This window comes from Schistocerca gregaria, chromosome 11 (genome assembly GCF_023897955.1).
Source record: "Schistocerca gregaria isolate iqSchGreg1 chromosome 11, iqSchGreg1.2, whole genome shotgun sequence".
Classification (NCBI taxonomy): Eukaryota; Metazoa; Arthropoda; class Insecta; order Orthoptera; family Acrididae; genus Schistocerca; species Schistocerca gregaria.
The window spans coordinates 72115035-72141241 of NC_064930.1; the positions used below are offsets into that span (position 1 = coordinate 72115035).

At 43.9% G+C, this 26207-nt stretch overlaps 1 protein-coding gene across 5 annotated transcripts in view; it reads left to right on the plus strand.

Annotated features, from left to right (window-relative positions):
• Positions 1-26207, plus strand: part of LOC126295222 (uncharacterized) — a 150353-nt gene that overhangs the window by 11725 nt on the left and 112421 nt on the right. For 4 of the 5 annotated variants that reach the window (XM_049987564.1, XM_049987568.1, XM_049987565.1 and 1 more), the window contains exon 2: positions 13574-13882. In XM_049987564.1, the coding sequence (XP_049843521.1) occupies positions 13719-13882 (164 nt within the window). In that variant the 5' untranslated portion in view covers positions 13574-13718. Of the gene's footprint in view, positions 1-13572; positions 13883-26207 lie in introns of those variants that run through there. The other variant, XM_049987566.1, reaches the window with a different exon arrangement.

The following is a 26207-nucleotide window of genomic DNA, read 5'->3' on the forward strand; positions in this document are numbered from 1 at the left end:
AGTTATTTTCGTCCCCAAATAGCAAAACTCCTTTACTACTTTAAGTGTCTCATTTCCTAATCTAATTCCCAGAGCATCATCCCATTTAATTCGACTACAGTCCATTATCCTCGTTTTGCTTTTGTTGATGTTAATCTTATATCCTACTTTCAAAACACTGTCCATTCCATTCAGCTACTCTTCCAGGTCCTTTGGTGTATCTGACAGAATTACAATGTCATTGGCGAACCTCAAAGTTTTTATTTCTTCTCCATGGATTTTAATTCCTACCTCGAATTTTTCTTTTGTTCCCATTGCTGCTTGCTCAATATACAGATTGAATAACATCGGGGATATACTACAACCCTATCTCACTCCTTTCCCAACGACTGCTTACCTTTCATGCCCCTCAACTCCTGTACTGTTATCTGGTTTCTGTACAAATTGTAAATAGCCTTTCGCTCCCTGTATTTTACCCCTGCCACCTTCAGAATTTCAGAGTATTCCAGTCACCGTTGTCAAAAGCTTGTCTACAAATGCTAGAAACGTAGGTTTGCCTTTCCTTAATCTATTTTCTAAGGTAAGTCGTAGGGTCAGTATTGCCTCATGGGTTCCAATAGTTATATGGAATCCAAACTGATCTTTCCTGAGGTCAGCTCCTGCCAGTTTTTCCATTCGTCTCTAAATAATTCATGTTAGTATTTTGCAGCCGTGTCTTATTAAAGTGATAGTTTGGTAATTTTCACATCGGTCAACACCTGCTTTCTTTGTGATTGGAAGTGTATACATAACATTATATTCTTATTTTAGTTCAGTAGACTCAGGATGTGTGTGTTATTAATCCTCGAAAATTTGAATATTCTACCCGAGGTGTTCTCAGATTTAGGGAAAAATGCAAATTTTCAGGTACAGCTTCTAAAGTTTCAAAAGACAGTAACTCACTGCACCATGCTGTATCATCCTCTTAATCTTGTTCCAAGTTTTTTCTTTTCTTCTTTCTGGACTCTTCAGTGGCCAACTGTGCTGCATACCCTGCGTTATCAATGCGAACCTGGTCCACCTGTTCACGTTCTCTGATGGAGTTTCCTCCAGGATTAATTCCAATATGCTGCAGCTCTTTCACCCTACCAATGTTGCCATCATTAAAAGCAATAACAGCATCACTGACCCCCCCCCCCCCCCCCCCCCCACTGTAGTGTCTTCATAAGCGAGTCCATATAAGATTATTGGACAACTCATTGGGATTTCGAGTGTGACCGTGCAGACACTTCTTCAGTAAGTCAGGGTTTGCCAGGTCTCTGTAAATAGGTTTTATGATGTCCATGGCTGCTGCTGCTGGAATGGAATATTTATAGCTGAGTACTGGGCATTGTGGTAATTGCACTATGAATCAGATCCAGGAGAGCGAAGGTTCGCGGGACTACAACCATCGGAGGTTCGAGTCCTCCCTCGGTCGTGTGTGTGTGTGTGTGTGTGTGTGTGTGTGTGTGTGTGTGTGTGTCGTTAGCGTGAGTTTAATTTAGATTACGTAATGTGTAAGCCTAGGGACCGATGACCTTAGGAGTTTGGTCCTATAGGATCTTACCACAAAAAAGAGCGAAGGTGGTGTACTTGGTTTTCATCAATTGACACTCTGTGGAAGAAGGTAGCCCATACCGCCTGCTTCATTTTCAACAAATCCTCAATATTATTTCTAATGACCATCCCATAATACTGCTGAATTTCATCAATCATTTTGACTGTCACACTGCCTCTTAAGGTTTTACCATCACAAAGTTTCTTGTCTCTCAAACTTTGTTTCAACTTCCTCGACCTGGTGCCCTCCTCTTCTGAACATGGCCTTCATAACACAGCAATACACAGCCTTCTATATAAAAATTACCGATTTTATTAGATTTGTAGATTATATTTAAAAAAAGTAAAACAAAATACTTCCCATGTGGGTTTAAAAGTGATATATACGTCATATTTTCAGAAAATTGCAAATTTTGTAATGAGATAAAAATCCATAAACGTGAAAATTTTTTCCTTGCTAACATCCCTTGGGGGGGGGGGGAGGGGGGGGGGTGTAGGACGTCAAACGGACCGACTTGGAGCAGGAGAGCCACCACAGGACATTTTAATTTCCACTGTCTATACTTTTACCAACAAATTTATAAAACTTTGTCCACATGACCAGGAAGGATTCATGATTCACACTCATAGCAGTGGAAGTTCAAAAACATAAAAAAATCAATATTTTTTTAGAGTGTGAAATTTCATAATTTTCTTCTCTTACTATTGGCTGCATTTGTTGCTATAGTTTTCTTCATAAGTAAGAGAGATTCGACAAATGTGACACAGCATACAAACCATACCTACAGGTGTATGAAATTCTAGAATTTTCCATGTATATTAGAAAATGTGGTAAAAATTAAGATAATTAACATGAAGTTTAAAATGTAATAGCTCATTCATTTTTTTCATAAATTAAATAAATTCTAAATGCAGCCAGTAGTAAGTGAAAAAATGATAAAATTTCAAATGCAAAAAAATTGTTATGTTTTTGAACTTCCACTGCTATGAGTGTGAATCCTGAATCGTTCCTAGTCATGCTGAGAAAGTGCCATGAATTTACTTGCAAAAGTATAGACAGTGTAAATTAAAATGTCCTGTGATGCCTCTCCTGCTCCAAGTTTGACGTTCTACGCCGCTTAAGGGCATGCTTGACTAGCATCAGCTCATCACTTCCAGTCTCAAAGACAACTATCGCTCGTGACTTTTTTCCTTTATTGAATTATTTATTGGCATGCACGTAGTCGATTCACTTGTTTAGATAAGGCACTTTTTTTTCTTTATTGAGTTTCGATTCCCCCAGAAGGGGGCGGGCTGGCAGCAGCAGCTTAGTCTTCAACCTACAGAATTTTTAAAACATAAGAAGATAAGAAACAATAAAAGCAGGCGATAAAACGGTAACTTAAATTGTCAAACGACGGAAAATTGTGGAAAATTAAAACATAAAACAAAGGGTTGGCTATGCTAATAAAATACACAGGAAGCAGACAGGTAAAATGATAGACAGCCAATTAAAAAACACGGTGACAGTCTGGTTTCTGTTCACAAGAGATATAAAAATCACACCCAGCGACAGAATGGTTCTGTTTGCAACACTCCAGAAAAGATGCTTAACACCGAACACTCACTGGAAACATTGCACTAAAAAGTCGGCACGAAGATGACACACCACAACCAAGGGCAGATGGGTGAGGAGAAGGACCTGGACAAATGAGAGGGGAAAAAAGGGGGGAGGAGAGGAAAAACAAAAGGGGGTGAGTCATAAGGGGGGGGGGGGTAAGGGAAAGGGGAAAGGCAGAGGAGGAAAATTCAAAAGGACTCAGGCGAGGGAAGGGAGGCAAAGACAGGATAGACGGGGTAAAATCAGTATGGAAGGGAGAGGGGGGGGGGTGAAGAGGGACGCTCACGACTGTTACATCGTGTATTTGAAGCAAATGTGACATGCAACTCATAGTGGCGCCACTAGCAACCACTCTTATGTGACTGGCGCAAAATTGGAATACAAGCCATCTTTCAGACGTAGAAACACACCTACCAGTTATCGTTTACCTCGCACAAATTTTGTTGATGTGGGCACATTTTTCCGTCAGTGTATTTGACTGTGAGCATGTAAGCGAGAAAAATTGTAGGACAGGTCTCAAATTATGCCTAAAATTTCTTGGAAGTCGCAAAGTACTCTCATCACTCAACTCTGGAGGAAAGTACCATAGGAAAGTTGCGCCTCAGTGACGGCTAATTTATGATGGCTTCTAACTGTCCGTAACGTCATATCTCTTGAACGTCGGCGTAATTTTTCAGGTGCGTTCAGTGCTGTAGTTGGACGCTGTCTGGAAGCTGTTCTGAGAATGGGGTCGGTACGAAAGAAGTAACAAAGTAAAAAGTCGCGCCAGGTGCCGCCTTTTTGCTGCAGGAACAGGGAAAAAGTGGTAACCGATTGACTTTTTTGCTTTCCTCATTTTCTTGGAGATGCCGACGAGAAAATGTTTCGCAAAGGTTTGAAATTACATGTAGTGATAGGGGCGGCATTCCCAGAAATTTTAGGCATAATTTGAAACCTGTCCTACAATTTTTCTCACTTACATACTCACAGTCAAATAGCAAGGGTTTGCGTGCAGTCAGTTAAGCTGCCTGAAGAAATACACAGTTTCCAGCAGTAATAGTTGACTTATTGTAATAAACCATTTGCATAAGATTATTCCTCCTAATAATTAATTTTAAATTTTTTAAATACAATCAGTAATTGTACGAAACACTCAACATGAAATTTCTGTTGTCCCAGGAATGCATTAGACAGGCAACCCAGAAGAGAGATAATTCCTAGAGGCAACAAGAGTTATACCATGTGTTTTCGAGATTCACAGCATGTAAGTGACAAGCTCCTATAATTAACTCCGATGGCTTACTGAAAATTCAGTTTCCCTTATAGGAGCGATCTGCATCCCAGCTTCACCGATGTGTAATTGGTTAACTAATATTACTTTAAAGAGAATGTTTACAAACGAATTAATAGTCGCATTGTTGTCAGTAATTACAAAAGTAGACTGTCAGTAATAAAATTTTGACAGTCTCTGCTTGAAAGGTAAGTCTGGTGGGACTATTTATATGATTGAGAATGTTGGCCAAATTTAGTGTACTAACAATATTATTTTCCCAAACTGACAAATTATATTAAACAAGCTATAAATTGAATGCCCTAAACAATGAACAGGTAATTTGATATTCCTTGGGTGGATTCTGGTTGTCAAAGACAGTTTAATTAGATGATCGGTGAGTCAAGTACTCTGGCCCTAATAATGTGGATAACGCAAACTGAATTGCTCTGACTCTGAGCAGACCTTGACTGATCAAATCTAGTGAAGTTTCTCTACATAGGTGCAGCTGAGAGAAAGTGGGGTTTGAGATCTGACATAGCATGTCGTTCTCATTGGAGAGAAGTCTTCCGAAGTAAGAGTGATTTCGGATGTGCCACAGGGAAGTGTTGTAGGACTGGTGCTATTCACAATGTACATAATTGACCTTGTGGATAACATTGTAAGTTCACTGACGCTTTTTGCGACAGCATATAGAGATGTTGTAACAATGGAAAATTGTACTGAAATGCAGGAAGATCTGCAACGAATTGACACATGATGCAGGGAATGGTAATTGAATCTCAATGTAGAGAAGTGCAATGTGCTGCGAATACACAGAAAGAAAGGTCCCTTATCATTTAGCTACAAAATAGCAGGTCAGCAACTGGGAGCAGTTAATTCCATAAATTATTTGTGAGTACGCATTAGGAGTAATTTAAAATGGAATGATCATATAAAGTTGATCGTCGGTAAATCAGATGCCAGACTCAGATTAATTGGAAGAATCCTGAGAAAAAGCAACCCGAAAACAAAGGAAGTAGGTTACAGTACACTTGTTCGCCCACTGCACAAATACTGCTCAGCAGTGTGGGATCCACACCTGATAAGGTTGACAGAAGAGATGGAGAAGATCCAATGGAGAGCAGTGCGCTTCATTACAGGATCATTTAGTAATCGCGAAAGCGTTACGCAGATGATAGATAAACTCCAGTGGAAGACTCTGCAGGAGAGACGTTCAGTACCTTGGTACGGGCTGCCTCGGTTGTGTAAGAAGGTTCGAGAACATTCCTTCACCAAGGAGTCAAGCAGTATATGGCTCCCTCCTACGTATATATCTGGCAAGGAGACCGTGAGGATTAGAGCCCACACAGAGGCATACCGACAATCTTTCTTTCCACGAACAATATGGGACTAGCATAGAAGGCAGAACCGATAGAGGTACTGAAAGTACCCTCCGCCACACACCATCAGGTGGCCAGCGGAGTGTGGATGTAGATGTAGATGCAGATCGGTTCGACCTGACAGTGCCGGAGCGGCAGTTCGTTACCCTGTTTACTTCATGAGGCGACATGACTAGTAGATGGCAAGAGGTGAGATGTGGAGGTGGCACCTGTGAATCGATCGCGACCACGGAGGATCATATGTCTTCGTAAGCAGAAGAAACTAACGATCGAAGTCCGAAAATAATTTATTGGACTGTTCAATTAACCAAAACGAATTCTCCAAGTATAACACCAACACGAAACAGTCATCCGTCTTCGAATCACAGCTACATACAAGAATAAAATAGAAAACAACTGAAATAATTTCCTACTAGTCTCCGCCATAGACTTCTCCGATATACAAAGCCTAATCCAGAGATCAGCGAGAAGATACAAGCCGTCCTTTATAGCGCTTTGGCGGATGACTACCTCGGAACTATTTTCCATCACGTGGTTTGACGTGTGAAAATAGTTCCGGGATCTGCAGCGACCTCTTCCTTATGTTTATGTGGGCCAGTAGTGGCCCCTTGTGGCCCCTCGTGTCTATGCGTTTTTGTTGTTGTTGTGGTTGTTGCTGGTCATCAATATTGACTGTCGGTTGTGTAGTGCTTCAGTGTGCCTGCGAGGTGGGCAACCCGTAGCTGCAGGCTGTCAGTTTGGTTGCTGATACTCTAGGCGCCGTCATATCTGGTGGAGAAGGCCACAGCAAAGGAAATGAAAAAATCTCACGGTCTAGCGATCAGGCAGATGGATCGCAATTTACTCTCTACTAGTGCCCTGAAATCATGGTAGATTTCTGTGTGACACTCCCATTCACTGGTATCCAAGGGCCAATTTGGCTCACTCACACGACAGAGCACACAAGACTGGTAACGTCAAGACTGGTAAACCAAAACCCAATAAGTGTGCCCTCGCCAAACGAGTAGTCCGAGACGTTTGAAGCCACACTGTTGGTAAACTGACAACTTCACCACAAGCTCCCCAGTCGAAACTACACGCAAGTGAGGTCAGTCTCAGGACAGGTCCCAGCTACCAACCACACATGCCAGAGCTTCGACCAGAAGTCCTTACCAGACCAAAGCCCTGCACCTGAGTGCCTTGCACCTCTCCAGGAAAAAAAACTCCGCTTTCCCAGAAAGTGCACAAATGACGCCACCTTCACACTGTCTTGAGCCAATCACAGGACTCTAGAAGCGCGAAATCTCCCCTCCCACGCGACAGCACAAACTCATGTCGAACCAAGGCAAGAGTTAAGAAATGTGTGACTCTGAAAAAAAAAAATAAACTGCCAATTACAGGCGTTTTTAAGTTTTTGCAGAACGGGAAGAGATGATCCTCTGAAGTCGCGTCGCTTCCCACAGCAACAAGCAAAGAAATACAGTCTCAAAGATCTTTATCTAAACTGCCTGTGCCTTGTAGCTTGTTAGTCTTAGCTATGAGGTGTAATAAAGATTCTGCCTCTAAACGTTTCTCAGACGCCAGAGTTTTCTTACACAACCGAGGCAGCCAATGGAAGCAGTTCTCTGGCCTATTTGCACTATCGGCAAACACGAAAGCATGAATTTTTATTCCGCATGGCTCTGCATAGAATGCCCAGTTTACAACTGCACTGTGTAGATGCATTCCTTTAGACTGTCATCCCAGCCCAGGCTTCTGCTGGCACCGCAACAGGTATTGTACCATTGCTCTGCTGGAGACCTGTCTCGATGAAGGGCTGCCCTGTCTGCCCTGTAGGGCTGTGGGCCTGTCCAGCAAGATTTACTGAGGGATGGGCTCGCCACCAATTGCTTTCAAGTCGCAACAAGACAGTTCTATGAGCAAAGAATCGTAAAAATACCTAATGCTTTTAGTGCCCTACCAAGCTCCACAACGTCTGCTCAGGTCATCAACTTCCTAGAGTCTCTCTCAAGGTGCGCCAGGTTGTAATAAAATCTTTAATAACTTTCTGTTTCAGTCCGGAACCGCGCAACTGCTACGGTCGCATGTTCGAATCCTGCCTCGGTCATGGGTGTGTGTGATGTCCTTAGGTTAATTAGGTTTAAGTATTTCTAAATTCTAGTCGACTTACGACCTCCGATGTTAAGTCCTATAAGGCTCAGAGCCATTTGAACCCTCTGAATAGCTTTCTGCATGCGAAAAATAGGTGAGAGAGCAACTTGTCCTCTATCATGCTTAAATGAGAGATTGAATATTTTTAATCGTCTATATGTCCCACTCTCCTCCCCCCCCCCCTCTCTGATCTTCTCCTCCCTCTTAGTTTTCCACCTACTCCTGTCCCCCAGCTCTCTCCATCTAATCTTCACATCTCTTTTTCCCCTTCTCTCTGACCTTGAGCGTTCTTGTTTGCCATTGAAAATTCAGATTCCATAATACACTTAAAATTATAAACCGATAAGCCATAAATACTACTTTCCATTTCTCTGTGGAACCGAACTGCAAGGAAGGAAACAAAAAAGCACAGATTCATAGAAGAGCACAACATAGCATTTTCTTTTGTGCAGCTGGTTCCAACAGAAAACCTGCAACTTGTTAAAAAATGTATATACTCTATGCATTTCTGTATGTTTATTAGATGATTGTGTAAAAATATCAAGTAAAGCTGACAAGAATTTGTTTTTCTGTTATACAGGTATATTACACATCAGTGCAGATATTTTTATATGAGGTACCTCCATATGTATGCACATCAATGTGTTGCCTATTTCTTCTGTGTCGAACAGTCTTCCCACAAACACCTCAAAAACTTCATGACCAGATGTTTTCTACACAACCATAACTGCACCACTAAAGTGGACTAAATCTGTCAGTATAGACTGACTGTTTATTTTTATGTCAATGCATCCACAACTCAACAATTGAGCTGTTCTCTGTGGCAAAATAAGCATTAATGACGTGCTTTGCCACATGTCCTAGGATGTACTAGCCGTCCTGAAAATGTATGACTTGTAATAGCTACACTACTGGCCATTAAAATTGCTACACCAAGAAGAAATGCTGGTGATAAACCGGTATTCTATGGACAACTATATTACACTAGAACTGACATGTGATTACGTTTTCACACAATATGGTTGCATAAATCCTGAGAAATCAGTACCCAGAAAAACCACCTCTGGCCATAATAACGGCCTTGATACGCTAGGGCATTGAGTCAAACAGAGCTCGGATGGAGTGTACAGGTGCAGCTGCTCATGTAGCTTCAACACGATACCACAGTTCTTCAAGAGTAGTGACTGGCATATTGTGACGAGCCATATGCTCGGTCACCATTGACCAGACGATTTCAGTTGGTGAACATTTGCTGTATCCAGAAAGGCCCGTACAGGACCTGAAACATGCGGTCGTGCATTACCCTGCTGAAATGTAGGGTTTCCCAGGGATCGAATGAAGGGTAGAGCCACGGGTCGTTAACACAACTGAATTGTAACGTCCACTGTTGAAAGTGCCATCAATGCGAAGAAGAGGTGACCGAAATGTGTAACCAATGGCGCTCCATACCATCACACCTGGTGATACGCCAGTATGGCGATAACGAATACACACTTCCAATGTGCGTTCACCGCGATGTTGCCAAAGAAGGATGCGACCATCATGATGCTGTAAACAGAACCTGGATTCATCCGAAAAATGACGTTTTGCCATTCGTGCACCCAGGTCACCGTCGAGTACACCATCGCAGGCACTCTTGTCTGTGATGCAACACAGCCACGGTCTCCGAGCTGATAGTCCGTGCTGCTGCAAACGTCGTCGAACTGTTCGTGCAGATGGTTGTTGTCTTGCAAACGTCGCCATCTGTTGACTTAGGGATCGAGATGTGGCTTCACGATCCGTTACAGCCGTGCAGATAAGATGCCTGTCATCTCGACTGCTAGTGATACGAGGCCGTTGGGATCCAGCACGGCGTTCCGCATTACCCTCCTGAACCCACCGATTCCATATTCTGCTAACAGTCATTGGATCTCGACCAACATCAGCAGCAGTGTCGCGATACGGTAAACCGCAATCGCCATAGGCTACAATCCGACCTTTATCACAGTCGGAAAAGTGATAGTACGCATTTCTCCTCCTTACACGAGGCGTCACAACAACGTTTCAGCAGGCAACGCTGGTCAACTGCTGTTTGTGCATGAGAAATCGGTTGGAAACTTGCCTGATGTCAGGAACCGCGCGACTGCTATGGTCGCATGTTCGAATCCTACCTCGGGCATGGATGTGTGTGATGTCCTTAGGTTAGTTAGGTTTAAGTAGTTCTAAGTTCTAGGGGACTGATGACCACAGATGTTAAGTCCCATAGTGCTCAGAGCCATTTGAACCATTTTTCCCTGATGTCAGCACTTTGTAGGTGTTATCACCACCGCCAAACCTTGTGTGAATGCTCTGCAAAGCTAATTGTTTGCATATCACAGCATCTTCTTCATGTCGGTTACATTTCGCGGCTGCAGCACGTCATCTTCGTGGTGTAGCAATTTTAATAGCCAGTAGTGTACAATTATTAGTCTTCCAATGATGTAAATATTGATGAAACGTTGTTCAGTAAACTGTCCTCACCTAGGAACAGTTGTGTCTTATGTCTGTACTTATACCTGTCGAACTGTGTATATTAAAATACACTAATGTTTAGAAAAAACAGAACACCTTGAATGACTAGATATAGGACGTTCATACTCGCAGAACAGATGTTCTGCAGAAATGAGTACTATTTCAGTCACCTCAGTTCAGCACATGTCCTGCTGCTTAGTAGGCACAGGGTCTGCCATCGGCCCTGATAACTTGTTCCATGCACGATGGCATCGACGCATATAAGGCGGAAAAGGCATCGATGCTGCACTCACCTGGCTGCAAAGTTCGTCTGCGGTAGTTGGCACTAAATCACAGCGCTGCACCCGTCGTTTGCACACATTGTCGATTGGCCACAAGTTTGGTGATCTGACGGGCCAGGCCAAAAGCCCGATGTCCAGTGATAACAGGAAGGCACGTGATTGTGCAGCAACATGTGGTCATGCATTGTCTCGCTGAAAAATGGCTGTAGGTCATAGGATGTCATTCACAATGGTGATACCCACCTGGACACACACCAACTGTGATTTGTGGATGTACCCAGTAGCACCTCACACCGTAAGGGCTAGAATTGGAGCTGTAAGTTTTGTGTGGATGCAGTCACTGTGAATCCACTCCCCCTGTCTGTGGCGAACCAAAATGCGGCCACCATTTTCAAACAAACAGAATAGGGATTCATCCGAAAACACTGTCTGATGGCATTCCTGTCCGCAGTGACGTCGTTCCAAACACCAGTGCCGTCTACCATGTTAGCCGGCCAGTGTGGCCGTGCAGTTCTAGGCGCTTCAGTCTGGAACCGTGTGACCACTATGGTCGCAGGTTCGAATCCTGCCTCGGGCATGGATGTGTGTGATGTCCTTAGGTTAGTTAGGTTTAAGTAGTTCTAAGTTCTAGGGGACTGATGACCACAGATGTTAAGTCCCATAGTGCTCAGTGTCATTCGCACCATTTTTTTCGTCTACCACGCTACTGCACGTTCGTCAAATGTAGGTGGTGAAGTGGGCGACGCATATGTAACCCTTGATATAACTGCCGGCGACGGACTGTCACTCTAGGTAGTGTACAATGCCTTCCACTGTTGCGCCATTCGGATGAGGTGTCGATCTCATTGGTAGTGAGCCGTTTGGTGCAACTTGACCTATCCTGTCCTGTTCTTCAGCCTTCCATGAAACATTATGCACACTCCTGTTGCGCAACAAAAACATTTCGTCTCACATGATCAGAAATTCCCCAGATGGATGCGTCAAATTCTCTTATCTCAATAATATGTCCTCTTCCAAACTCAATGATTTGATGATACAGTTTGTGCATACATCTGTCAGGCATCCTCCACTTCCTTCACTTCCGCTGATCCATTACCTGCGGTTTATAGCGTCAACGAGAGCCGTAGGCACATTTTACTGATAGGTAGTGTTGTGCAGTAATATTGGTCTTGACTTTGCTCCCACAGGAGGACTGTGTTCAAATGGTAATCATTTCTGCAGAATATACTAATGTATATGTCCTCTGAATACGAACGTTCTATGTCTAGTCGTTCAAGATGTTTTTTTCTCAATATGACTGTATCATATATATATATATATATATATATATATATATATATATATATATGACCTCCGTCTGTCTAAGCGGTTTTATTAGATTGACGTGTAAGACTTGGAGGTACAGCTGTGAAAAAGTTTCCGAGATTTTCGGTAACAATATATATCACATATATATTCATATTAGAAAATCTATAGCCTATCTCCAATCGGATGTTCACTATTGTGTAAAAATTGGAAGTAAATAGGTCAAATACTTTTCCAGATTTTCGTTACAACATTAAACAATAACTTGTTTGTACACTATATGATGAAACGTATCTGGACACATGGCTGAAAATGACTTCGTTGTGCCCTCCATCAGTAATGCTGGAATTCAGTATGGTGTTGGCCCACTGTTAGCCTTGACAACAGCTTCTACTCTCAATCAGGTGCTAGAAGGTTTCTTGCGCACTGGCAGCCCATTCTTCACGGAGTGCTGCACTGTGGAGAGGTATCGATGTCAGTTGGTGAGGCTTGGCACGAAGTCGGCGTTCCAAAACATCGCAGAGGTGTTCTACAGAATTCGGGTCAGGACTCTGTGCAGACCAGTACATTACAGGGATGTTATTGTCGCGTAACGATTCCACCACAGGCCGTGCATTATGAACAGGTGCTCGATCATGTTGCTCTTCAACAGCGGGAAGCAAGAATGTGCTTAAAACATCAATGTAGGCCTCTGTTGTGATAGTGCCACTCAAAACAGCAAGGGATGCAAGCCCCCTCCATGAAAATCACTACTACACCATAACACCACCGCCTCTGAATTTTACTGTTGACACTACACACGCCGGCAGATGACGTTCACCGGGCATTCGCCATACCCACACCCTGCCATTGTGATTCGTCACTCCACACAACGGTTTTCCACCGTTCAATCGTCCAATGTTTACACTCCTTACACCAAGCAAGACGTGATGTGTGTCTTATGAGCAGCCGCTCGACCGTGAAATCCAAGTATTGCCACCTCCAGCCTAGCTGTCACAGTACTTGCAGTGGATCCCGGTGCAGTTTGGAATTACTGTGTGACAGTCTGGATAGTTGTCTGTCTATTACACATTATGACCCTCTTGAGCTGTTGGCAGGGTCAGCGTGTCCCTTCACGTTTCCACTTTACTGTCACATCGGAAACAGTGAAACTAGGGATGTTTAGGAGTGTGGAAATGTCACGTACAGACGCATGACACAAGTGACACCCAATCACCTGATCAAATTCGAAGTCTGTGAGTTCCACAGAGTTGCTCTCTCATGATGTCTAATGATTACTGAGGTCGCAGATGTGGAGCACCTGGCAGTAGATGGCAGCACAATTCACCTAATATGAAAGACATATGATTTTAGGGGTGTCTGGATACTTTTGATCATATAGAGTAGTAGTATAGCTATACCTTGTGTGGAGTGCGAAGAAATATGTGTACTTTAGGAGCAAAATTGTAACAACTGTCTGGATACTTTTGATCATATAGTATAGTAGTCTAGCTATACTGTGTGTGAAGAGAGAAAAAATATATGTACTTTAGGAGCAGAACTGTAACAGGCGGAGGTATCCCATTCCTGACAATGTTTCCAGGACGGTGCATAGCTCTCTGCTGCAGACTGCCGCGACGCACGACCCCATTCCCCCCCCCCCCCCCCCCCACTACACACCTCGCTGCCCTCAAGCTCAGCAGCAGCTCAGCAGCTGACAGCAGGCAGAGCATCAGCTGCAGGCAGGCATGTCACCCCCTACTTCGCCCCCCACCGGCTTACCCCCCACCTTCGTGCCCGGCTTCCACGACGAGGCAGCGGTGCGCGCCATGCGCTACAACCCACTGGGCGAGACCGGCCTCTACGTGTCTCACCTCGGCTGTGGCGGTGGCGTCCTCAGCAGCCTATATGGGTATGTCCTACCTGATACTCTGGCCGCCATTTTTCATTATTAGAATAAGTCATATGTAAACAAACACAAACATGACGACTGGGCAGCAGCAGTAGCACATGTATACTGGTGTTGTTACCCTCTGGGAAGTACGTCTTATTTACGTATTCTACACCTTATTACTATGTTGTGCTAAATGGAACCTTAAGATACTGTGGAGGTAAAATAATCCCCCATTTGGATCTCCGGCGGGAACTACTCAGGAGGATGTTGTTACCAGGAGAAACGAAACTAGCATTCTACATAGCACAGTGATAATGTCAGATCCCTTAATCGGGCAGGTAAGTTAGAAAATTTAAAATGGGAAATGGATAGGTTAAAGTTAGATATAGTGAGAATTAGTGAAGTTCGGTGGCAGGAGGTATGGGACTTGTCATCAGGTGAATACAGGACTGTAAACAAAATATCAAATAGCGGTAATGGAGGAGTCTGTTTAGTAATGAATAACAAAATAGGAATATGATTTATTGATCCATTATCATCTACAGCTGCACAATGTACAAGATATATTTGGATTTTTATATTAATATTAACACTTTTACATTTAATATATCTTTGTACATAATAACACACATTAATATATCAATTAATGATGTATACTTAAATAAATGTTGTTACGCTATATACAGAGGGATAAAATACAAATGTTCTTCTGAATGAGACTACATTGGGTTAACACAGAAAAATTTAGTTTTGTAGGTATTTATTTACTGTATAAAAGCAGTGATCGACCAAGTACAACTTCAGTTTAGATTTGAAGTGACCAATGGTTTGTATGTGTTTAATGGTATCTGGTAAGGCATTGTATAGTTTGATACTAGGATGGATAAGGCTGTTTTGAAATAACTTTGTGTTGGCGCTTTGAACATGTACATCCAGTTTTCGTTTGTATCATAGCTATGTATTGTGTGATTTTGAGTGATGAGTGATCTTTTTGTATTTAAGTTTTGCCTTAAATACATTATATTTTCAAGTATATTTATATATGCAAGGAAGTGGTCTGCATGATTTGCGATTATTTACCCCTTCCAATATTCTTATGATTTTTTTAAAGTTTTGAATGTTATGATGGCTTCTCCAGAATTTCCCCAGAACATAATCCATACCGGAGGTGAGAGTGTACAACTGCATAATATACACACTAAAGGGTGTTGTATTGGTATAATTTTTTAATATATGTAACACAAAACAAGAAGTATTTAGTGTTTTGTTCATTTGCTCAATATGTGCTTTCCATTTCAAGTTGTTTTGTAGATGAAGTCTAAGAAATTTGGTACAGGGTGTTTTGGCAATTGTCTGTCCATATAGCTCTAGATTGGGTGATATCAGATTTTTTTGTTTGTACTGTGTGTATATCCATAGCTATAGTTTTTTCAGTGTTTATTATGAAGTCATTGTCATCAAAGTAACATGTTAGCCTATCAGTGGCTTCCTTTATGTTTTTTACAAGAGTTTCTTCTGAGTTTCCTGTCATTAGAACAATCATATAATCAACAAATTCAAAAATTTTACTGCTGTCATTGCTTATGTTTAGGTCATTTACATAGAGTAAGAACAGAACAGGACCCATTACTGATCCTTGTGGTACTCCATATTTAACAGTCATAAGGTACTGTGAACAGCATAGTGAAAGCATTATTGCAGCCATGATAGACACGAAGCCCACACCTACCAATGTAGTACAAGTTTATATGCCAACTAGCTCCGCAGATGAGGAGGAGATTGAGGAAATGTTACGAGATAAAAGAAATTATTCGGATAGTTAAGGGAGACGAGAATACGATTGTAAGAAAAGGAAATGAAGGAAAAGTAGTAGGTGAATATGGACTGGGGAAAAGGAATGAAAGAGGAAGCCACCCAGTAGAATTTTGCTCAGAGCGTAACTTAATCACAGCTAACACTTACTTTAAGACAATGAGAGAAGGTTGTATACATGGAAGAGACCTAGAAACACTGGAAGGTTAACATTGATTATATAATGTTAGAACAGAGACTTTGGAACCAGGTTTTAAATTGTACAACATTTCCAGGAGCAGATATTGAATCTGCCAACAATTTATTGTTTATGAATTGTATATTTAAACTGAAGAAACTACAAAAATATGGGAATTTAAGGAGATGGGACCTGGATAAATTAAAAGAAACATAGGTTTTAAAGAGTTTCAGAGGGAGTGTTAGGGAACGAATGACAAGAACAGGGGAAAGGGAAACAGTAGGAAAAGAATGAGTAGCTTTGAGAGACGAAATAATGAAGGCAGCAGAGGACCAAGTAGGTAAAAAGACGAGGGCTGGTAGAAATCCTTTGATAACACAAGAGATACTGAATTTAATCGATGAAAGCAGAAAATATAAAAATGCAATAGAGGCGGATGAAAGGGAATAAACAGATCTAAAACATGAGATCGACAGGAAGTGGAAAATGGGTAAGCAGGAATGGCTACAGGACAAATATAAGGATGTACCAACATATATCACTGGTGGTAAGTAGATGCTGCATGCAGGAAAATTAAAAAGACCTTTGAACAAACGATAACCACCTGTATGAATATCAAGAGCTCAGATGGAAAACCAGTTCTAAGCAAAGAGGGGAGAGCACGAAGGTGGAAGGAGCCTAAAGACGATTTTTACAAGTGCAATGAACTTGAGGGCAATATTATGGAAATGGAAGAGGACGCAGAGAAAGATGAGAAGGGAGACATGATACTGCGTGAAGAATTTGACATACCACTGAAAGACTTCAGTCAAAACAAAGCCCCAGGACTAGACAACATTCCATTACAACTACTGATAGCCTTGGGAGAGGTCATATCTGGTTAGCAAGATGTATGAGACAAGCGAAATAACCGCAGACTTCAAAAAGAAGAATATAGTAATTCCAATTCTAAAGGAAGCAGGTGCTGAGAGGTGTGAAAGCTACCGAATTATCTGTTTAATAAGTCATAGTTGCAGAGTACTAACACGAATGGAAAAACTGGTAGAAGCTGACCTCCAGGAAGATCGGTTTGGATTCTGGAGAAATTTAGGAAGAGGCAAGACTGATCCTACGACTTCTCATAGAAGATAGGTTACAGAAAGATAATCCTACGTTTCTAGCATTTGTAGACTTAGAGAAAGCTTTTGACAATGTTGACTGGAATACTCTCTTTCAAATTCTGAAGGTGGCAGGGGTAAAATACAGGGAGCGAAAGGCTGTACAGAAACCAGATAGCAATTATAAGAGTCGAGGGGCACAAAAGGGAAGCGATGGACGAAAAGGGAATGAGGCAGGGTTGTAGCCTATCCCAGATGTTATATCTCTGTATATCTAGAAAGCAGTAAAGGAAACAAAAGTAAATTTGGAGTAGGAATTAAAGTCGTGGAGAAGAAATAAAAACTTTGTCGACGACATTGTAGCTCTGTCAGAGAAAACAAAGAACCTGGAGGAACAGATGAACGGAATGGACAGTGCATTGAAAGGAGGATATAAGATGAACATCAACAAAAGCAAAATGAGGATAATGGAATGTAGTCGACTTAAGTCGGTTGATGTTGAGGGAATTAGATTAGGAAATGAGACACTTGAAGTAGTAGGTGAGTTTTACTATTTGGGCAACAAAATAGGTGATGATGGTCGAAGTAGGAAGGATATAAAATGGCAACAAAAGCCTTTCTGAAGAATAGAAATTTGTTAACATCGAGTGTAGATTTAAGTGTCAGGAAGTCCTTTCTGAAAGTATTCGCGTGGAGTGTAGCTATATATGGAAGTGAAACAATGTAGACAAGAAGACAGTGGAAGCTTTTGAGACGTGGTGCTACAGAAGTATGCTGAATACTACATGGGTAGATCACGTAAATAATGAAGAGGTACTGAAGAGAATTGGGGAGAAATTTTTGGTACAATGTGACCAGAAGTGAGATCGGTTGGTAGAACACATTCTGAGGCATTAAGGGATTACCAATTCAGTTCTGGAGGGAAGCGAGGAGGCTAAAAATCGTAGAAGAAGACCAAGGCATGAATACATTAAACAGATTCAGAAGGATGTATGTTGCCGTAAGCACAGGATAGAGCAGCGTAGAGAGTTTTATCAAACCAGTTCTTTGACAGAAGACCACAACAAGAAGAAGATATTGTGATGTATGACAGCCGTCAACATTTTCTTGATCATGTAACACGACTCCTCTCGTTTATTTTGTGCGTTTGGTAAAAGCGGGATTTTCGCAAGTCCTTTTCTACCTCCCAACTGTGGAGGTCAGAGATGATCGGGTACAAGATCTGTCAGTGTTAATGTACGCAACGGAAACTTTAAATCAACACGATCTTGAAATCTGGCCCTGTCATTCATGAATACTCCACGTGGCTAATGTTAGAGCACAAATTAAAACAATAACCATGTCAGTGAAAGAAAGAAGTATATGCTATTGCAATAAAACACGAGAAATTTACCGACACATGTGGACTCAAACAGCTGTGAAATAAATGGACTCAACTAATATTGGGAAACGTCTGCCTGCTTCTACCCAGAGTGGCTAACGTGATCTGAGAAATACTCCACAATATGACTGACTTCGTCTGTCGTACAAAATCTTGAAGCAGCTACTGAAATAGACTGACTGGCGTGTAACCTTACTGGAGTATCTTTTATATGTGATTCCAACACTTCCACGTCTGTATGACCTCAGGACCGCTGCCATTGGCTTTATCACCGGGACGAAAGCGTGCCAGATGCAAATGCCGCTGACAGCGAAGTTGCAGAACCACAGATGTGGCTAGAGCTGAAACCTAAGACCTTAAGCCTAGTTTACCCGACGACATTGGGTTGCGCCACTCGTTGCGTGGGATGAGTTGCACGCAACTGCTTTCATATTTGACTGTAGACACGGCGAAACCAGTTTACTCTTCAGTTTCGTCGTTTCGTGGGTCCCTGAGTCCTGTCTGAAATGAAAGTTTTGGCAGCAGCACGTCGCACGAGTTGTGATGTAGTTAAAAGCTTGTTGCGTGGAATCGCTGCATAAGAAAAAGAAATAAGATTCGTATTTCGGTTCGTGACTGGATGTAGAAAAGACGTCAGCTCTGTTGCCCAGCATCCTTTCCGAAACAATTTATAACGGAAGATCCAAAAGTTCTTTTGATCAACTTATAATGTCACCAGAACTGTTCACGTTTCTTCTAAATAGAGTTAATTATGTGATAAGGAATAAAGGTACTGCAATGCAAGAAGCACTGTAGGCAGAGCTGATATTACATATCATACTGCGTGCATTACAATCGAGAACACTCGGCATGCTATAAGATGCGGTTAAAGTTGGCGATGACGCTTTTTCATTAACACCAACAATTATTAACATTGACAGTAATAATTATTAACATTAACAGTAATAATTATTCGAGTTGTTGTTGTTGTGGTTTTCAGTCCTGAGACTGGTTTGATGCAGCTCTCCATGCTACTCTGTCCTGTGCAAGCTTCTTCATCTCCCAGTACCTACTGCAGCCTACATCCTTCTGAATCTGCTTAGTGTATTCATCTCTTGGTCTCCCTCTACGATTTTTATCCTCCACGCTGCCCTCCAATACTAAATTTGTAGTCCCTTGATGCCTCAGAGCGTGTCCTACCAACCGATACCTTCTTCTAGTCAAGTTGTGCCACAAACTCCTCTTCTCCCCAAATGCATTCAATACCTCCTCATCAGTTATGTGATCTATCCATCTAATCTTCAGCATTCTTCTGTAGCACCACATTTCGAAAGCTTCTATTCTCCTCCTGTCCAAACTACACTCCTGGAAATGGAAAAAAGAACACATTAACACCGGTGTGTCAGACCCACCATACTTTCTCCGGACACTGCGAGAGGGCTGTACAAGCAATGATCACACGCACGGCACAGCGGACACACCAGGACCCGCGGTGTTGGCCGTCGAATGGCGCTAGCTGCGCAGCATTTGTGCACCGCCGCCGTCAGTGTCAGCCAGTTTGCCGTGGCATACGGAGCTCCATCGCAGTCTTTAACACTGGTAGCATGCCGTGGACGTGAACCGTATGTGCAGTTGACGGACTTTGAACGAGGGCGTATAGTGGGCATGCGGGAGGCCGGGTGGACGTACCGCCGAATTGCTCAACACGTGGGGCGTGAGGTCTCCACAGTACATCGATGTTGTCGCCAGTGATCGGCGGAAGGTGCACGTGCCCGTCGACCTGGGACCGGACCGCAGCGACGCACGGATGCACGCCAAGACCGTAGGATCCTGCGCAGTGCCGTAGGGGACCGCACCGCCACTTCCCAGCAAATTAGGGACACTGTTGCTCCTGGGGTATCGGCGAGGACCATTCGCAACCGTCTCCATGAAGCTGGGCTACGGTCCCGCACACCGTTAGGCCGTCTTCCGCTCACGCCCCAACATCGTGCAGCCCGCCTCCAGTGGTGTCGCGACAGGCGTGAATGGAGGGAGGAATGGAGACGTGTCGTCTTCAGCGATGAGAGTCACTTCTGCCTTGGTGCCAATGATGGTCGTATGCGTGTTTGGCGCCGTGCAGGTGAGCGCCACAATCAGGACTGCATACGACCGAGGCACACAGGGCCAACACCCGGCATCATGGTGTGGGGAGCGATCTCCTACACTGGCCGTACACCTCTGGTGATCGTCGAGGGGACACTGAATAGTGCACGGTACATCCAAACCGTCATCGAACCCATCGTTCTATCATTCCTAGACCGGCAAGGGAACTTGCTGTTCCAACAGGACAATGCACGTCCGCATGTATCCCATGCGACCCAACGTGCTCTAGAAGGTGTAAGTCAACTACCCTGGCCAGCAAGATCTCCGGATCTGTCCCCCATTAAGCATGTTTGGGACTGGATGAAGCGTCGTCTCACGCGGTCTGCACGTCCAGCACGAACGCTGGTCCAACTGAGGCGCCAGGTGGAAATGGCATGGCAAGCCGTTCCACAGGACTACATCCAGCATCTCTACGATCGTCTTCATAGGAGAATAGCAGCCTGCATTGCAGCGAAAGGTGGATATACAGTGTACTAGTGCCGACATTGTGCATGCTCTGTTGTCTGTGTCTATGTGCCTGTGGTTCTGTCAGTGTGATCATGTGATGTATCTGACCCCAGGAATGTGTCAATAAAGTTTCCCCTTCCTGGGACAATGAATTCACGGTGTTCTTATTTCAATTTCCAGGAGTGTATTTATCGTCCACGTTTCACTTCCATACATGGCTACACTCCATACAAATACTTTCAGAAACGACTTCCTGACACTTAAATCAATACTCTATGTTAACAAATTTCTCTTCTTCAGAAACCCTTTCCTTGCCATTGCCAGTCTAGATTTTATATCCTCTCTACTTCGACCATCACCAATTATTTTGCTCCCAAATAGCAAATCTCGTTTACTACTTTAAGTGTCTCATTTCCTAATCTAATTCCCTCAGCGTCACCCGACGTAGTTCGTCTACATCCCATTATCCTCGTTTTGCTTTTGTTGATGTTCATGTTATACCCTCCTTTCAAGACACTATCCATTCCGTTCAACTGCTCTTCCAAGTCCTTTGCTGTGTCTGACAGAATTACAATGTCATCGGCGAACCTCAGAGTTTTTATTTCTTCTGCATGGATTTTAATACCTACTCCGAACTTTTGTTTTCTTTACTGCTTGCTCAATATACAGATTGAATAACATCGGGGATAGGCTGGCGGGCCGTATTAAGAAGAGAATGGTTTGCAAAGTACTCTCTGGAAGATAGGTCTGAACAGTGGCAATATTTCAAAATTCTAACATATGTGAATGGGGACCACTGCAGCGACGTTGTAAATAGATGAATATTGAATACAGAATGCAGCTTCTTCAATTTGTGTAGCCTTCCCTCTTGTCAACAATATTCCTTGAGAAAGAGAAGCCTTAGAAGGTACCAAATACTCCGATAGGAAGTGCATTTAACATTTCGCACCATGCCTTACGCACTCTTACACGCTGTCACCGAGTTATTAAGCACTATGTTTGCAGCTAGCACAGTGCATTCTAATACCCAGTCGCCGAAAATTCGGAAATCTTCTAACCCCCCTGATCTATTGTCCTCTGCTACGACGGCACACTGGAACGTAAACGCACTCTTCACATGCCGGTGTTCACTGCAGGCATCTGTCCAATAAGGGGACGTCATATGTTTCATTACTGCATTGTACACGGAGCAGGAACGCTGTACTTGCATCAAATTACGATTCTTTGTGTGTGAAGAGCAGCTGAAGGCGCCTTCACTACACTGGAGCCTACGGCCATTCCGTCTGCAGAATGCCGACGCTCGTGTGTTAAGCAGGTGTAGATGGGCCTCCAGATGAAAACCTCAGGGGAAAGCTCGTTTTAAACACTGTTATTTCGGCTTTTGTCATTACAAATTAAACACTTTCCGTTACTGTCCTTTCGTTCTACTGTGATAACCTGGTTTCTTTCCGCGTCCCATGGCCCTACGTCAACGCAAACTAATCTAGCTGGGCTAGACGACGCACGTCTCTTCCTGTTTCAAAACACGCGACGTAAGTGACCGTAACTCCTCACTGCATTCACTTACAATCTTAACACTTTGACACCGACAAGCGACCACCGACCTTGGTACCTCATAACAATTTCAACTCGATACGCCGTTACTTTGCGAGGGAAAAGCGCACTCAAAGACGGAAATACAAACCGAAAAACGGATTACACAAACTCACACAAAAGCGGTTGTTTCGGCTAATATAGTTACAAAATAAACACTTTCCGTTACTTTCCTTTTATTCTACTCTGAAAAGTAGTATCTTTGTACGTCGCCACACAGTTGTATATCAAAGCAGACCACTCTATTGGGCTAGAGGGCGCGTCGCGTCTCTACCTTCGTATTTCAAAACACGCTGCATAAACGTCCGTAGCTCCTCGCTGCCTTCACTTACAATCTTAAACCTTTGGCACTGCCAAGCGACCACCGACCTTACTACGCCATAACAATTTCAACTCTATACGCCCTTACTTTCCGAGGGAAAAGCGCACTCAAAGACGGAAATACAAACCGAAAAACGGATTACACAAACTCACACAAAAGCTACTTTTTCGTCTTACGTAGTTACAAATTAAACACCTTCCGTTACTTTCCTTTCATTCTACTGTGGCACCTAGTTTCTTTGCACGTACCACGGATTCAACGTCACCGCGAAGTACGCTGCTGCGCTTCTGTAGCGCCGGCAGCAGAGCCATTGCTTCGGTATGCGCGTGCCGTACTTCATTTGTTATTCTCCTCGCCGGGGTACGATTCGGGACCCCGCGGACATAAATACCACGGACACAGCGCGACAGACCATTCCATCAGCACCAGCCGATGATGGCGGAACGGTTATTCGCCGAAATATCGTGGAACTTCGAACGATCGGATCTGGCTGGACACCCGAGAACCTTGGATACGCTTCACTCATTGTTGCTCACGGGGAAACCTCCACAACAGCAACGCCGGAACGAACAACATAAGGCTCAAAACGACTCAAACTTCACCTCCCGGGTCGACGAGCGACGATGGTCGTACCAGTCAGACAGCTCCCGACAGACCCCGACTCTGCGCAGACGCTGCCAGCTGGCCCAGTCAACCACGCCGCACGGAGGTGTCCTCGGACCAACTGACAGACCAATAAAAGTCAGGCCCGGCTTAAGTGATGGCGTGGGGGCAACAGTCGGGTGAGCGACGTCCACACAGGGCTCACAGCTGCTACAAGGTGGCGACAGGCTGGCCGGGCTGCGCTCCATACGCGTTGCAACTGACTGCCAGGGCCCAACTCATTTGTGACCCAAACTGCCACCGTGAACTCTCCTCCTAGCACGACTGACTCCAGAACAGTTTTTCTTTTTCTTTCTTTATTGATTTTCGATTCTCCCTGTAGGGGGCGGGCTGTCAGCAGCTTAGTACGCCGTTCTTCAGCCTACAGAATTTGTTTTGAAAAGATGAAGGTAATAACTAATAAAAACAGGCGATAAAATCGGAGAGTTAAATGGTAACATGGCGAAAAAATCGTGGAACTTAATACGTAGAACAAAGGGATGATGATGCTAATAACATGCATATGAGGAAGACAGGTAAAATAATAGACAATTAAAAAACACGGAGAAAGTCTGGTTTGTGTTGGCAAAAGTCATAAATTTCACACCCAGCGACAGCATGATTTCTGTTCGCAACACTTTGGAGAGACGGACAACACTGAACATTCACTGGAACACTGCACCAAAAGGTTGGCAAATATGACATACCCTAGCCGAGGGAAGGGGGGGGGGGCGGGAACTGGACAGATGATGCGAAAATAAAAAAGGGGGGGAGGAGAGGAAAAACGAAGGGGGTGGGGGGGAAGGAGCCGATGGAGGATGAGGACCCATAAGAGGGGGGAGGGGCTGCTGGGCACACTCAACGGCGAGTGGGGACGGCAGAGGAGGGGAATACAAAAGGACTCGGGGGGGGGGGGGGGTAGAAGGGAAGTAGGGAGAGGTTAGGCAGGGAGAAAACAGGATGGAACAGGGGGAAGAGGGAGCCCAGGGAGAGGACAGAAGGAAGGAGGGGGTGAGGATCAGAGTTCATAGGAGGGAGAAATGGAGGAAGAGAGGTCATCATCTGGGAGGGGGAGTTCACAGTCCACGACAGATGACAACCGGGAAGTCATAGCAGCTGACGATAGATCGCATCAGAGGGGATATATCGATACGCGCTACTAGCGCCGATGACGGTCAGGCAAAGCAGCAGCTACATCTACATCTACATACAGGGTGTTTCAAGAATGATCGGTATATTTGAAACGGTAATAAAAACTAAACGAGCAGCGATAGAAATACACCGTTTGTTGCAATATGCTTGGGACAACAGTACGTTTTCAGGCAGACAAACTTTCGAAATTGCAGTAGTTACAATTTTCAACAACAGATGGCGCTGCAAGTGATGTGAAAGATATAGAAGACAACGCAGTCCGTGGGTGCGCCATTCTGTACGTCGTCTTACTGCTGTAAGCGTGTGCTGTTCACAACGTGCAAGTGTGCTGTGGACAACATGGTTTATTCCTTAGAACAGAGGATTTTTCTGGTGTTGGAATTCCACCGCCTAGAACACAGTGTTGTTGCAACAAGACAAAGTTCTCAATGGAGGTTTAATGTAACCAAAGGACTGAAAAGCGATACAATAAAGGATCTGTTTGAAAAATTTCAACAGACTGGGAACGTGACGGATGAACGTGCTGGAAAGGTAGGGTGACCGCGTACGGCAACCACAGAGGGCAACGCGCAGCTAGTCCAGCAGGTGATCCAACAGAGGCCTCGGGTTTCCTTTCGCCGTGTTGCAGCTGCGGTCCAAATGACGCCAACGTCCACGTATCGTCTCATGCGCCAGAGTTTACACCTCTACCCGTATAAAATCCAAACGCAGCAACCCCTCAGCGCCGTTACCATTGCTGCACGAGAGACATTCGCTAACGATATAGTGCACAGGATTGATGACGGCGATATGCATGTGGGCAGCATTTGGTTTACTGACGAAGCTTATTTTTACCTGGACGGCTTCGTCAATAAACAGAACTGGCGCGTATGGGGAACCGAAAAGCCCCATGTTGCAGTCCCATCGTCCCTGCATCCTCAAAAAGTACTGGTCTGGACCGCCATTTCTTCCAGACGAATCATTGGCCCATTTTTCAGATCCGAAACGATTACTGCATCACGCTATCTGGACATTCTTCGTAAATTTGTGGCGGTACAAACTGCCTTAGACGACACTGCGAACACCTCGTGGTTTATGCAAGATGGTGCCCGGCCACATCGCACGGCCGACGTCTTTAATTTCCTGAATGAATATTTCGATGATCGTGTGATTGCTTTGGGCTATCCGAAACATACAGGAGACGGCGTGGATTGGCCTCCCTATTCGCCAGACATGAACCCCTGTGACTTCTTTCTGTGGGGACACTTGAAAGACCAGGTGTACCGCCAGAATCCAGAAACAATTGAACAGCTGAAGCAGTACATCTCGTCTGCATGTGAAGCCATTCCGCCAGACACGTTGTCAAAGGTTTCGGGTAATTTCATTCAGAGACTACGCCATATTATTTCTATGCATGGTGGATATGTGGAAAATATCGTACTATAGAGTTTCCCAGACCGCAGCGCCATCTGTTGTTGACAATTGTAACTACTGCAATTTCGAAAGTTTGTCTGCCTGAAAATGTACTGTTGTGCCAAGCATATTGCAACAAACGGTGTATTTCTATCGCTGCTCGTTTAGTTTGTATTGCCGTTTCAAATATACCGGTCATTTTTGAA